The sequence below is a fragment of the Leucopleurus acutus genome (genome assembly GCF_964270905.1).
Source record: "Leucopleurus acutus genome assembly, chromosome: 14".
Lineage (NCBI taxonomy): Eukaryota > Metazoa > Chordata > Mammalia > Artiodactyla > Delphinidae > Leucopleurus > Leucopleurus acutus.
The window spans coordinates 24,509,475-24,523,746 of NC_139156.1; the positions used below are offsets into that span (position 1 = coordinate 24,509,475).

Consider the following 14,272-nt stretch of genomic DNA (forward strand, 5'->3'; position numbering starts at 1 on the left):
GCTGTGTTGGCCTCCCACTTGCCTTTGTGTCTCTTGCTGTTCCCCTTTATTAAGATGAAAGGGGTCTTTAGATCTTTGCAGTCACAGAGCATGACTCGTGTGCGTGTGTGTGTGTGTGTGTGTGTGTGTGTGTGTGTGTATGTGTGCGTGTGCATGCAGGAGGCCCAGAGCACTTCCCTTCTTCCCCATCTCTCTCCCCCTCTCCCAGCCCAGCTGGGGCCCAGGCATTGTGTCAGGTACACCCAAGCCTCAGGGACCAGGGTGGGAACGCAGCCTGGGACTTCACCGTGTAGGGGCCAGCATCCCTCTAAGCCAGCACGTGAGTAACAGGAATAAGAGGCGCTGGGTGGGGAGGGAGGGAGTGGGGGACCCGGCTGTTCTGTGGCCACAGAAAAGCCCCCGGGGCCCATCCCCCACGCCCATGCCGGAGACGCCGGGGTGTTTTCCTGAGCTGGGCTCTCTTTGTTCCCATCCAGGGCTCACAGGGAAGGGGGCTGCTGGGCACTGACAGGCTATTTGATCCCATCCATCCCCAGCTGAGCGGGTGGCCGAGCGAGGGCCCTGTCTTCCCTTTGTTGTCCTTCGTATTTACTCTCGGCTTCCTGCTCCACCCCCTAAGTCCCCTCCCCTAAGCCCGCGAGTTTGCCGAGTTTGCTGGCGGCGTCGTCGGGAGCCTGCGTCCCCCGCCCCCTGCTGCAGACTGCCCTCCCTGACCCGTAGCAAAAGTGGGGTTTGTCCTGAGTGTTTGCTGCTGTGCTTGGAGGCCTGGGGTGTAGAAAACGCAGGGTGAAGGGCGAGACAGCAGACAAGTTTGGGAGCCCTGGCCTGGCTGCCCTGAGGTGGGTGTGCCTCTTCCCTCTGGGCAACGGCTCTTGTGAGTGACATGGGGCCCATGGGCAGAGGGGAACTTACAAGAAATACTAGTTCAAGCCACGCCAACGTCTGACAGTCGTGAGGGCTGCTTCGCTGTGGGAAATGGTTAGCACTGCGCTCGTATTGTTAAAACGCACCCTGTGATTTCAGGTCTAGAAACCTGATGAGGGAATTGGGGGTCAAGGGAGGCCCTTGGGTGCACGCTTGCTATAGGAAATGCATCCTTCCTAAGAATGGAGGCGTTTATAGAGGCCGTCTTTAGAAAGCGGGTGTCTCCCACGTGCAGTGTGTGAGCTGGTGGGTCCCCAAGGTCGCCCGCCCTGTCCTTAGCACACTAAGCAGGCAGCCCTGCATTTGGTCTCTGCCAGGCGCTCTGCAGAGCGTCAAGGCAAACAGGCCCACCTTGACCCAAGAGGAGCCCAACCAAGGAAGGCAGTGGGATAAGACCAGATCTCAGGCAAGCAGCTTGCTGTGATGAAAGAATAACCTGGGGTCCACCGGGCAGACAGCAGGGTCTGGAGCCTTGGGCCTGGCATGGTGTCTGGCTCTCCTCTGCTCTCTTCCTACATGTGTGACCTTGAGCAATTGCTCAACCTCTCATCGCCTTGGGCTTCTGCCTGGGAAATGGGGCTGCTGCACAGGTGAAATGAGCTAAGAATAAAGGCTTGAGGAGCAAGTGTTTGTTGGGTCCCTGCTAGGGGCGCATCTATGGAGACACCATCTACACGAGGCACCAGACACCAGCCTGCACTCGGAGGGGCTTAATAAATAGGCCATCTCCCTCCCCTTGTTCTTCTATCCCTTTCAAGAAAGGATTTGTCTCAGAAGGGATCCCTCAGGAGGGATCTGGAAGAATCTTGGAAGCAGTTTCTGAAATGGGCTGGCTGTGAGGACCATTGGGTAGGGTTAGGCGTGGACATTGCAGGGAGTGGTGGGAAAGTAAGTCCAGGAGGTGTTCAGAAGACAGTAGATAATCTGAAGCGGCCTGGGCAGGAGGGGAGTGACCTGAGAGGTCCCCTGAGGCTGGCTGAGACCAGGCCCTGAACATCAGACTGAACTAAAGCTCAGGCCTGTGTCTCATGGACACAAGAACTCCCTGAAGTGGGGCAGGGAGACCTCCAGGGCCAGGGCTACCTGAGGTGTCTGGGAATTAGGGAGAGCTTAGAGGAGCTGATTCCAAAGGACCACACCAGGCCAGAAGGGAGAGTCCCATTGGTGTGGAAGCCCCAGGCTTTGGTGCACAGCGATGGCTGCGGCAGCTGCGGAGGTTGGAGGTGCCCAGCAGAAATGGGAATGTCAGTGGCCAAACTGGGAGGGGAGGGGGGTGCATTGTGCTTTGAGACTGCATTGGCCTCCTGGGGCTGCCATAACCAAAGACCATAAACGCGGTGGCTTAAAACAACAGGAATGTACTATCTCATAACTCGGGAGGCCAAAAGTCCGAAATCAGGGTACTCGAAGGACCACACTCCCTCCAAACGCTCTAAGGAAGAATCCTCTCTTGCCTGTCCCAGCTTCTTGTGGCTCCAGACCTTCCTGGGCTGTGGAGTATCACTCCATCCTCTGCCTCTGTCTTCCATCACCTTCTCCTCTTTGTCTGTTCTCTCCTTTTCTGGACACTTGTCATTGAATTTAGGGTAATCCAGAACTGTCTCATCTCAAGAGCCTTCATATAACTACATCCGTAAAGATCCTTCTTCCAAATAAAGTCCCGTCCGCAGGGTCCAGGTATTAGCACGTGGACTTGTCTTTTTGAGGGCTGCCATTCGACCCACTGCAGTGACTGCCAGAGGAGCCCTGGGGAATATGGATGAGAGCGGGGGAGGTGTGGGCCCTGACTCAGGGCTGCCAGGGGAGCCTTTCCTTATCTCTGTGTCATCCCTTAGCCTCTGAGACCTCAGGCCGCAGTCTGTCTGTCTGTCCTAAGATGCTGTGATTTTCCATGACTCCCTGTGGGTCAGGGCCTCTGCTGTGGGGAAGTCGGGCAGCATGGCTTGGAGGAAGGATGCCCTGTCCTTCCTGGGAGATTGATGGCTTCCCTGCCTTTTCCATCCCTTGCCCACCAAGGGACATGTATGGGCTATGATAGAGGAGCGGAAACAGGAAGGACGTGGGCTCTCCCACCCACGTGGCTGGAGTCCAACCCACTGTCCTTCCTGCACCTGGGCTGGCTGGCTGCATGACCCCAGTCCAGAGGATGGGTTTGGCATCCTGGTGACTTTTTTGGAAACGCCTCCCTCTTCCGAGAGTGGGCCTCGAGGAAACTTCACACTTTGGCGGGTATGACTGGGTATCCTCTGTGAGTCTGGCCAGTGTGGCCACGTGCGGCGACAGCAGAGCTCATGTCAGTGGAAAGGCCACTCTCCTCGCAGTGTGCACTTTCCCACGGGCCCATCAGTAGGTCCACCTCTCTGGCATGGGGGTGGGGTCTCTGCTCTCCTCCTCATTCTGCCCTGCTCCCCAACCTCCATCAGGGCCCAGTCTTGACCCTTGGGGTTTCCCCAGGTCAGGGAGGACTGGTGGGGGTCCAGCTCTCAGTCCTAGGGACCACAGGCCTTGATGCACACCCATTAGGCCACACAGTCTCTCTCTTTCCTTCTAGTCCCTAGAGAGGCTGTGGGGAAGGCACGTATAAGCCCCTAGCACAGGCTGGTTAGGATTATTCTGAGGGTGGCTGCCAGGGCCGACTGGGAGACACTGGGTTAGAGTCAGCCCTGGACTTGGGGTGAAAAGTCAAGCCAGGGGGGTATTTTGGGGAGTCCTGGATGCAGGGGTGCTAGCAGGTGGTGGTATGAGGGGGAAGAGTGAGGCGAGCCCCGGGGTCACGGGCCGCCTTGAGGGATGCTTGGTGGGGAGTGGGGGGCAGCAGTGGGCAGGGAGAGGAGGCGGGTGAGGGGCAGCAGGCTCTGGGTGGCCCACTGACATATTTTATTTGGCTCACATGAGTTTTAAAGAATTTTTGAAAGAGTAGAAGACATTGTAAACTTGGGATTTTTGATAAAATCCAGATTTCTGGCTTCTCTTGGGGGAAACAAAAAAGATTATGCCATTTTGGGTGCATAGAACCGCAGTACGGTAGCTCCCCCTAGAGAAGGGCTGTTCGGCCCAGTTGTCTGGTGTCGGCAGCCAAGCTCATCTGTGGTAGGGAAGTGTCCCCTCTCCACGCCCCTACTCCAGGCATATCTCCCACCGCCACTCCTGCCCCCAGGAAGGGGAAAGGAGATAAGGGAAGGAGCCCAGTGGCCCTGAGGGTGGCAGGTCCCAGGAAGGTGACACAGGCTGGAGGCCATGACAGAGGTCCTGCCCAGTGGGAGGGGTGGAAGGTGATGGAGGAGGTCACTGCAAAGGCACTGAGAAGAGGAGGCCCTGGGGGCCCAGAACCACACCCTTTCTACCCACTTGCTCAATTAATTTTTGTTGGTCCCCTTCCTTCCTCCTTCCTCACTTCCTCTCCTTGCCCGCCCCTCCCTCTCTGCCCACGCCTGAGGCCGTCCCGCTCCCACCCCCCTAAACTGCTTCCCCCATCACTGTGTGGGATGCAGATGAAGAGAGTGGCTCTCTGGCCTTGCCCCTGCTGGGCCTCTCTCCTCTCCAGCAGGGAAGCCCCATCCTGTAAGGGTGGCAGACAGTGGCTGCAGAGCTGCCCTTCTGTAACCGTCTGTGCCGAGCCTGTCTGTCCCCTGGCCCTGAGGCTACGAGGAAGGAGTGTGTGGAGACCCATCACTCACACAGCCGGCCGTCTCCTCCCAAGCATGGGATAAGCCAACTCCCACTGACACACTGGGCGCCTGCAGGTGTCCAGCCTCATGCCTGGTGCCTAGAGGGGGCCCCTGCTGGCACCGTGGGTGGGAAGGCAGGGACCCATGGGTAAACCAACGCAGTAAAGAGCAGGAAGGCGGCCTGACCCGCAGGAGTTTGGAGAAGGGCAGGTCCCCTGGAGGAGGGGGTCCCTGAGCTGGGCCTGAACGGCGGGTGTTGTTGAACAGCAGGAAAGCTGGTCAGACTCCAGCACGCGGCCTGGGCTCTGCCAGAGAGAAGTGTGGAATCGGGGATGAGACAGGCGGGACCACAGGAGGGGCGCCTCACCAGGGCTCAGACGAACTGCTCCTGGGGCCCACACTCCAAACCAAGACTCAGGGTCAAACTCTGTGCTCTGCATTCAACCTCTCTTTTCTTTTCCTTCTTCTTTTTTTTTTTTTTTTTTGTCTGCGTGGCATGTGGGATCTTAGTTCCCCAACCGGGGATGGAAACCACGCCCCCTGCGTTGGAAGCGCGGAGTCTTAACCCCTGGACCTCCAGGAGGTCCCCTCAATCTCTCTTTTCTTACAGTCCTGTGTCTCCAAGGCCTGGGAGACTTGGGGGACAGTCAACCTGATGATTTTGGTGGTTGCCACTGACAGTGATGCCAGGGAGGTGGCAGGGCTCACTCAGTTTCCCATCAGCCCCTGGGGGATGAAGGTGGAACGGAGAGGGGGGCAGACTCCATCTCAAACTGCAGTCCAGGGAATCTTAGAGGCCACCCAGTGCACCTCCCTGACCATCAGTCTCTTCACAAGGTAGGGGTGTTGCAACTACCTAACCGGTGTTCTGAAAATTAAATGACAAAACACACGCAGAGTAATTAGCTTCCTATCAGCTGTTAATGAAAACATCATCACCTTTCACTAAACCTCTCCTGTCTGTGAGGGTCTACAGCGTGATGTCCAGCCTGCCTGGACCACTTCCACCTTCACCCATCTCTCAGTCAAGTGTGTCTCCTCGTTACGCCTCGGTAAAATGGGGCTTAGATTAGTACCACTGTAAACTCTGACTTTCTTAAATTTGTAGATTTATTTCCCCCAAACAACATGTATGTCATTAGCCAGGACTGTGAAACTCCAGCACAAGGCCAAGCACACGGGAGGGGTTCAGCCCAAACTTATCAACGGTTTGGGTCTCCCTTAGCCCCTTCTTTCTCAGGAGGCCCAGAACCTAAGCAATGAGAAAGGGACTCAAGTCACCCAACGGGGCCTGGGCTACAAGTGCCCTCCCCTGCCATCAGCGCATCTCCTTATTCCATTTCGTAAGGACACATCACCTCTCCTTTCGGCTCTGAAGATGACACCAGGGCCTGAGCTACTTTTGCTGTGGTAATTAGCAGAGCTAATTGCATCTGACAGTCTGGGCATGGGGCAAACCCTTGGCGAGCTCCAGGATCTGGGCTGCAGTGTCACTGGAGCCCCACCCCCACTCCTCCCTGGAGGCCTGCCTGGTGTGGGAAGGGGTGTTTTGCAAGCTGGAGTGGGCATTAGAACCACCTGGAGGTGCTGGCCCCGCCCCTGGAATTTCTGATCAGCAGGTCTGGGACGGCACCTGAAAATTTGCTTGTCTAACAAGTCCCCAGGTGATATTGGTGATGCTGAACCGCGACCACATTTGGAGAACTACTGTCCCGGGGGGCTGCCGGGCTGCTGGGAAGGGCGCCTCCGCTGCTGAGGCCATGGTCAGCCAGCCCCGGGAGGGGGCTGGTGGGTGACAGGGCAGAGGGGTGTTGAAGAACACGTTGTGGGCCTGGACACAGGCTCCTACTGGTCTCAGTTTGTTGTAAGAATTGTCTGGAAGGAAGGGGCATGGATGTGGAGCCAAGCAGATGGGCACAGGGAAGGTCTACAGACAAGGAGGGGTCCCCAAAAGAACGGCAATGAAACTCTGCGATGTGGTAGCCTATTGCTCATTCTGTCCTGTGAGGGTACTTGGTGGCCGTCTGCCTCCCACGTGGATTGTGGTGTTTCTACTGCTGAGGATCATGGCACGCTCATCTTCGTGGCCCTGTGGCGCCCAGCATGTTCCGTGCACACTGTAGGTGCTCTGTAGACATAACACAGTGGACAGAACTTGGGCTTTGGCGGAGGCAGTCAGAGCAGGCTTTCTCAGCCCAGCTTTGCCTTTTCTAGTTGTGGGGCTAGAAAATTACTTCTCCTGGGTTATGGTTAACCCACCTGTGAAACAGGAGTGACACCCACCACCTAGAAGGTTACAGGGCTCGCTGTGTGCAGCACCCAGCACATCCTAGTGAGGGCTTGATAAACGTTAGTGTATCACTATTAGCCAACTTTTTTTTTTTTTTTTTCCGGCCGCGCTGTGTGGCATGTGGGATTTTAGTTCCCTGACCAGGGATGGAACCTGTGCCCTCTGCACTGAGAGCGCAGGGTCTTAACCACTGAACCGCCAGAGAAGTCCCACTGTTAGCCAGCTCTCAGTGGCATTTATTGGATTAAACTGTGGTGGGTGTGCTATAGGGGTCTGGGGGCCGTGGGAATGAGGGACCCGTGGAAGGGAGGGGCCACCTTGGATTTCTCCCCCAGGGTCTGGGGCTTCTGGCCAAGCTCAGAGTAAGGGCCTGAGTAACCCATTGGTCTGGGCCCACCACCTGCAGCCCTGTGACCCTGGCCCTTTGCCAGGCTAAGTTTAGCCGTGACTTGCATGGGCCACTACGCTCTGTGAGCCGGGGCAGGGGTGGAGAGGAACTCAGAAGGTTTCCTGCCTGCTTCCGGCCAAGCAGACCAACAAAAGCCCTCCAAGTGGCCCAGGTTTGTTTTCAAAGCCAAACCCAACTGGATGTCTCAGACCGCATGTATGGGGCAGCCTTGTAGAGGTGAGAGCTTTGGGCCAAGGCAGAGGTGGACATACTTGAAATTGGGGGAAAGGGGCCCTTTGGTGAGTAGTGTGTGTGCGTGTGTGTGCGCGTGTGTACGCGTGCATGCATCTATCCACGGTTTTGTGAGAGGCTCTCAGCTACTGTGCTGTCCCTGTGGTCTCCAAAAGTCCAAACGTCCAGATTCTCTCCCCTCATTCTTCTGACCCCCGCAGCCCCTAGGGCAGGGTTCTTGTGACTCGGTTTGGGGAGGGGAAGTAGTGGAGGCTTCTAACCCAGCCCCACATCCTGGGCACTGAGCAGCCGCTGCCCTGTTCACCATCACTTAGGTGCCGCAGGCAGAGCCAGCCTGCACAGAGGGTACCAGGAGCAAAATGACAGCTGGGATCCCATCCCATCCATGGGAGGGTGGAGACGGTTCAAGCTGGGAGTGAGTCAGAGAGAACTCCACCTCCAGGAGGACCCAAGGCTCCGAAGGCTTCTCCCCATTTGCTTGGGGGCAGGGTGGAAGGAGTGGCGTGCCAAGGAACAGCGGTCTCAGGGGAACATTTTGTGCTTTCAGAGCACTTTTGAGCATGTGTTCCTCCAGGCCCATGGGAGTTGGGCAGGGCTGTTGTGCTTGACAGGTGAGAAAATAGGCCCATGGACGCCAAGGGGGAAAGAGCTGGTATTGTAAGGTGCTGACCCTATGCCGGGCACTGTGCTCAGCACCTGAGATGGATGGTCTCGCTTAGCCTCCCCTTCCTATGAAGGAGGGCCTGCTGTTAGCGCCCTCTCACAGGTACAGCAGTGGAGCCCCAGGGAAGCCAAGTGACTCACCCAAGACCCCTCAGCAAGGAGCGGTCGCGGTTCAAACCTGGACCTGTCTGCTTCTACAGCCTGGGCTCCTTCCTGTTTCCCTTGTGCTCCTGTTGAGTCTTGTTGATAACCCTGCTGTTGCAGTGTTCCTGTGGCTGCCTGCTTCCTGCCCGAGTCCCTTGTAGGGGCATCTCTGTGGCCCACCGCATCGCAAACCCCTGCAGGCAAGTTCATCTGCTATTCCCATCCCATCACAGCTACCCTTTTATAAGAAAACTTGCTCAGGGGCAAGCATTTTGCTGAGTGCTTTCTATGCATTATCTCCTTTACAACAGCAGGTATAATTATTCCCATTTTACAGATGATGAGACTGAGGTTCTGAGAAGTGGAATGATTTGTCCAAGGTCACATATCCAGTAGGTACACATGTTGGGTGCTAAGTCGGTCCGTCTCCTCCAGAGTCCATCCTCTTAGCCCCTCATGCACTGTGTCAATTGCTCCAGTTGGTTAGGAGTTTTGAACCTTGCCTGCCCCAGTACAGCCCATCATCTTCCAGCAGACATGAGGACATATACAGGTAGCCCTGTGGAAGCTGTTAGGTAGAGAGGAGGGGGACTTCCCAGTCACAGGACGCGGTGACGGTACCCCTTCCCAGCTGGTAGCATCCTACCCTGAGCTGGCGTGGAAACTGACCTCTGGAATCAGGTGCTGCCAAAGACTTTTGCTGTGACTTGTCAGGGCCCGCTGTGCCCAAATGTGTCTGCCTATAGTACAGAGGCCCGGAAGGGCCTCAAAACCCCCAAATTATCTCCTAACTGGCTGCTGCCTAGTATTCTACTATTAGTACTCCATACCTTTATCCTAAAACTCTGATCCACGTTTATCAGCCGGCCTTACAGTTTTATCTTGGACCACCCTGGCCAAACTGTCCACTGATATTTGTCTAATGTAGAATCTGGGGCTGACCTGTTTCTTCAATTATCCAGCAAGCCGCTTCTTGTCTTGGGGAAGAGAAGCTGGCTGGCTGCCCCCGTTCTTTTTCCTCACCCCACCTCACTTCCACCCTGAGACTTCCTCCACTTTCTCCTGTCCTCCATTTCCTCCTCTAGTAGAAATACATAAGGGCTTCAGAGTTCACCTCAGAGGCCTGAATGTGTCTGCACACTGAACTCTGCTGCTGCTGGACCTCCCTCCTCCCTGCCAAGCCTTTTGGTTCTCACTGACAGGGTGGGATCACATCTGAGCAGCAGGCTTTGCCCAAGTGTGGCAACATCTATTGGGTTGGCCAGAGAGTTCGTTCGGGTTTTTCCATAACGTTGCAAAAACCTGAACAAACTTCTGGCCAAACCAGTACATCCTGGCACTGCTGGGTAGAACCCACAGAGGTGCTCTTACCTAATGACAGATACCTGCCTCTTGGCACCATTAGGGTAAGAACCAGAACAGATGGCTTTCAGGGTGCAAATTCAAGGTCAGGGAATGGGGTGTATTGGCATATATTGGGGGGGTGGGCTCTTGGTCCTCCAACAATGACCTCCTTTGGCCATTTGCTCTCCTAGCTGAGGTCCCCGGCAGGAAGCAAGTGGGGCAAATGTGGAAAAGGCCAGTTGTTACTTCCCAGTTGTTACTTCCCAAGATTCCAGCCAGGGAGAAGGGTATAATATAAGACTTACCATGTGAGTCTGCTTCTCAGACTTTAATGTGGATGGTATTAAAATGCAGATTCTGGTTCAATAGGTCTGGGGTGGGGCAGAGATTCTGCACTTCTTTTTTTTAATAAATTTTCTTTTTTATTTATCTATCTATTTTGGCTGCGTTGGGTCTTTGTTGCTGCGCGCTGGCTTTCTCTAGTTGTGGCGAGCAGGGACTACTCTTTGTTGCGGCGCGCGGGTTTCTCATTGCGGTGGCTTCTCTTGTTGCGGAGCACGGGCTCTAGGCACACGGGCTTCAGTAGTTGTGGCATGCGGCTTCAGTAGTTGTGGCACACAGACTGTAGAGCGCAGGCTCAGTAGTTGTGGCGCACGGGCTTAGTTGCTCCGCGGCATGTGGGATCTTCCCGGACTAGGGCTTGAACCCGTGTCCCCTGCACTGGCAGGCGGATTCTTAACCACTGTGCCACCAGGGAAGCCCCGAGATTCTGCACTTCCAACCAACTCCCAGAAGATGCTGCAGCTGCAGTCTGAATAGCAAGTACTGTGTTGTAAGAGGTTAGTCCTTCCCCAGAAGTCACCTGAGAGCTAAAATCCATTTATCCTGGAGGAATGGTGTGTCTCCTTTCACAATTAAGAAGTCAAATTTAAAGTTCAGATGACTCGCGAGAGGAAAGCCAATGATTCAGTCACTCTGGTTGTCTCCTAGACTGTTCTGGGAAAAGACCCAGGAGTAGCCAGGAGATCAATATCTGAATTTGGGGTGGAGCCTTCCAGATCAGAAGGAGAGGTTTACAGTGGGGAAAGATAAGGGCTCAAGACTGCTTCACTTACTGTCCAATGAACGTATGCTGTGCACCATTCACTGTGCTGTGTAGGCAGTTTGCATGGATCAACACATCCATCAACACGATGACCCTCTGGGTGCTCTGGCTTTCCTTTTGTACAGTAAGGAAACTGGGGCTCAGAGGGGTGAGTTAACATGCCCAAGGTCACACAGCTACCCAGTGAGTGACAGGGCTGGCTTTGGAACCCAACCCTCCTGTTCTTAACCACTAGGCTATACTGTACTGAGGAAATAAGCATTCACTGGAAGGCATTCACTGGGTGGGGGGGATGTCTTATACAGGACTATTTTGGTTTCAAGTGTTGGAAAACAACTCAAGCTGACTTAAATAAAAAGGGAATGTATCAGGAGTTCTCTGGTGACCGACCTGGTGGGCTTTCAGTGCCACGGCTCAGGTTCAATCCCTGGTTGGGGAACCGAGATCCCACAAGCCACGTGGTGCTACCAAAAAAAAAAAAAAGAGAGAGAGAGAATGTATTGATTTATATGACTACGAAGTCCAGAGGTAATGGCTTCAGGCACAGCTGGGTCCAGGGCATATGCTTTCCTCCATGTTGGCATCTTTCTCATCCCCTCTTTGAGGCAGCCAGAGAGCCACCAGCAGGTGTACTCCTGTTCCCTCAGCAACCCTAGGCAACAGGGTGAGTCCTTCTCCCCACCGGTCCCAACAAATCCTACCTCTGTCTCCCAGTGGCCAGCATAGGGTCATAAGCTCACCCTGACACAACCACTGTGGCTGGTGAGGAGGACCATGACGTAGCCGTGGGCCTGGGTTACATGCTCAGCCCTTGAGCAGGGGGTGGGTGCATCCCCACCCAGACCATAAGGACTGGGAGTAGAAAAGGTTTGGTTCCCAGGGAAAGTGGGGAGCTGCTGCCAGAAAGAGGGCTGTCTGGGCGGACCGAAACAGGTCCACCACTGCGGTTGCGTAGCCAGGATCGCTGCTGTGCGACTTCGGGGTTCTTGTTCCTGAGGCTAGGCTGGGCGTGGGGACGGGGAAGAACCGTAAGGCGTCCGTCCACCAGCTCGACGGGGCGGAGGTTAGTGGGAGGGAACCACGAGGGAAGAAGCGGCACCGAGGGGAGCCCAGTGTGACCGTCGGCCTCTCTCTCCCTGTTCCCAGGAAAGCTGCAGCCATGGCGCTGGGGCTCTTCCGGGTGTGCCTGGTGGTGGTGACGGCCATCATCAACCACCCGCTGCTGTTCCCGCGAGAGAACGCCACGGTCCCCGAGAACGAGGAGGAGATCATCCGCCAGATGCAGGCGCACCAGGAAAAGCTGCAGCTGGAGCAGCTGCGCCTGGAGGAGGAGGTGGCGCGGCTGGCGGCCGAGAAGGAGGCCGAGAAGGAGGCGCTGGAGCGCGTAGCGGAGGAGGGCCAGCAGCAGAACGAGAGCCGCGCCGCCTGGGACCTGTGGAGCACCCTCTGCATGATCCTCTTCCTGGTGATCGAGGTGTGGCGGCAGGACCACCAGGACGCGCCCTCGCCCGAGTGCCTGGGTGCCGACGAGGACGAGCTGCCCGGCCTGGAGGGCGCCCCCCTCCGGGGTCTCACCCTGCCCAGCAAGGCCACGCTCGACCACTTTTATGAACGCTGCATCCGGGGGGCCCCGGCCGACGCCCCCCGCACCCGGGAGTTTGTGGAAGGCTTCGTGGATGATTTGCTGGAAGCCCTGAGGAGCCTGTGCAGCCGGGACACGGACATGGAGGTGGAGGACTTCATCGGCGTGGACAGCATGTATGAGAACTGGCAGGTGAACAAGCCGCTGCTGTGCGACCTCTTTGTGCCCTTCATGCCGCCGGAGCCCTACCGCTTCCATCCAGAGCTCTGGTGCTCCAGCCGCTCGGTGCCCTTGGATCGCCAGGGCTACGGCCAGATCAAGGTGGTCCGGGCCGACGACGAGACACTGGGCTGTATCTGCGGCAAGACCAAACTCGGGGAAGACATGCTGTGTCTCCTCCACGGCAAGAACAACGTGGTGTGGCCAGGCAGTGAGGCGAAAGACCCGCTGTGCGTCGGAGACTCCCCATACCTGGACACGATGCGAGTCCTGAAGTGGTTCCAGACGGCCCTCACCAGAGCCTGGCACCGCATCAACCACAAGTACGAGTTCGACCTGGCCTTTGGCCAGCTGGACACCCCGGGGTCCCTCAAGATCAGGTTCCGCTCGGGGAAGTTCATGCCCTTCAACCTGATTCCTGTGATCCAGTATGATGACTCCGACCTGTACTTGGTCTCCCATCTTACCAGGGAGCCCTGTGGGGGGACCCCACCATCCAGCACAGATTGGCTTCTGTCCTTCGCTGTCTATGAGCGCCACTTCCTTAGGATGACCTCGAAGGCGCTGCCCGAGGGCGCCTGCCACCTCAGCTGCTTGCAGATTGCCTCCTTCCTGCTCTCCAAACAGAGCCGCCTGACCGGCCCCAGCAGGCTCAGCAACTACCACCTGAAGACCGCCCTGCTACACCTCCTGCTTGCCCGGCGGCCCGCCGCCTGGAAGGCTGAGCAGCTCGATGCTCGTCTGCACGAGCTGCTCTGCTTCCTGGAGAAGAGCCTGCTGGAGAAGAAGCTCCATCACTTTTTCATCGGCAATTGCAAGGTGCCCGAGGCCATGGGGCTCCCTGAGGTCATACGCAGGGCTGAGCCTCTCAACCTCTTCCGGCCCTTCGTCCTGCAGCGAAGTCTCTACCGGAAGACAGTGGACTCCTTCTATGAGATGCTCAAGAATGCCCCAGTGCTCATTAGCGAGTATTCCCTCCATATTCCCTCAGACCATGGCAGCCTGCCCTCAAAAGCTGTCATCTTGTAGAGCATCCACGACCCAGAGGGCCAGGACACAAGGCATCCTACATGTCCACACCCCTGGGGCATGTGCAGGCCCTGTCCTGGGAAAACGACAGGCTTTGTAGGGCGCCGTGGCTCAGCCTGCCGGGGGAGCCAGACCCTAGAGCACAGAGGAAACAGAATTCCAAGCCAAAGCTGGTTTGCTTTCATGCCGTCGGGGCTTGCTGGTGAAGCTGTAGTCTGGGTTTGGGGACTGATCCTTCGCAGCTTACTTTTGGATCACCACCAATGGCCAAGATGATGACAGAACTCTGTGGACGCTGAGTTACACACAATGCAAACATCGATTTGGGTGTGATTCTTTTTATATCCCAGGTCCAGTCGTTACTTGAATATCAACAAAAGATCTACAGGAATGCTAACAGGGACCCGTGTTAAGACCTTGCACCCTGATTTCCAGTAACCCTTGCCCCCAGGCATCTGCAGCCAAGCAGTGGGCACCAGTGTGGGAATTTGCAGTGTCCCATCCCCAGCCTGCACAGTAGGGGTCCCCGCTGTGGCTGCCATTTTTATACTATTTAGAGAAAAGCCCTAGAGATATTCAAGGCCCCAGGTGGCTAATGTCTCTGTTACACAGAAGTGGGTACTTGGTGGCAGACAGAAGTTTAAGCTGGCCGTTGTTTCAGCTA

At 56.2% G+C, this 14,272-nt stretch overlaps 1 protein-coding gene across 1 annotated transcript; it reads left to right on the forward strand.

The window, feature by feature from the left end:
- Positions 1–11,937: 11,937 nt before the first annotated feature.
- ITPRIP (inositol 1,4,5-trisphosphate receptor interacting protein) lies at positions 11,938–13,731 on the forward strand (the record flags this gene model as incomplete). Its single annotated transcript, XM_082855200.1, has 1 exon — positions 11,938–13,731. The coding sequence occupies one exon, from the start codon at positions 11,938–11,940 to the stop codon at positions 13,606–13,608; it is 1,671 nt and encodes a 556-aa protein (XP_082711326.1). The 3' UTR covers positions 13,609–13,731.
- Positions 13,732–14,272: the final 541 nt, after the last annotated feature.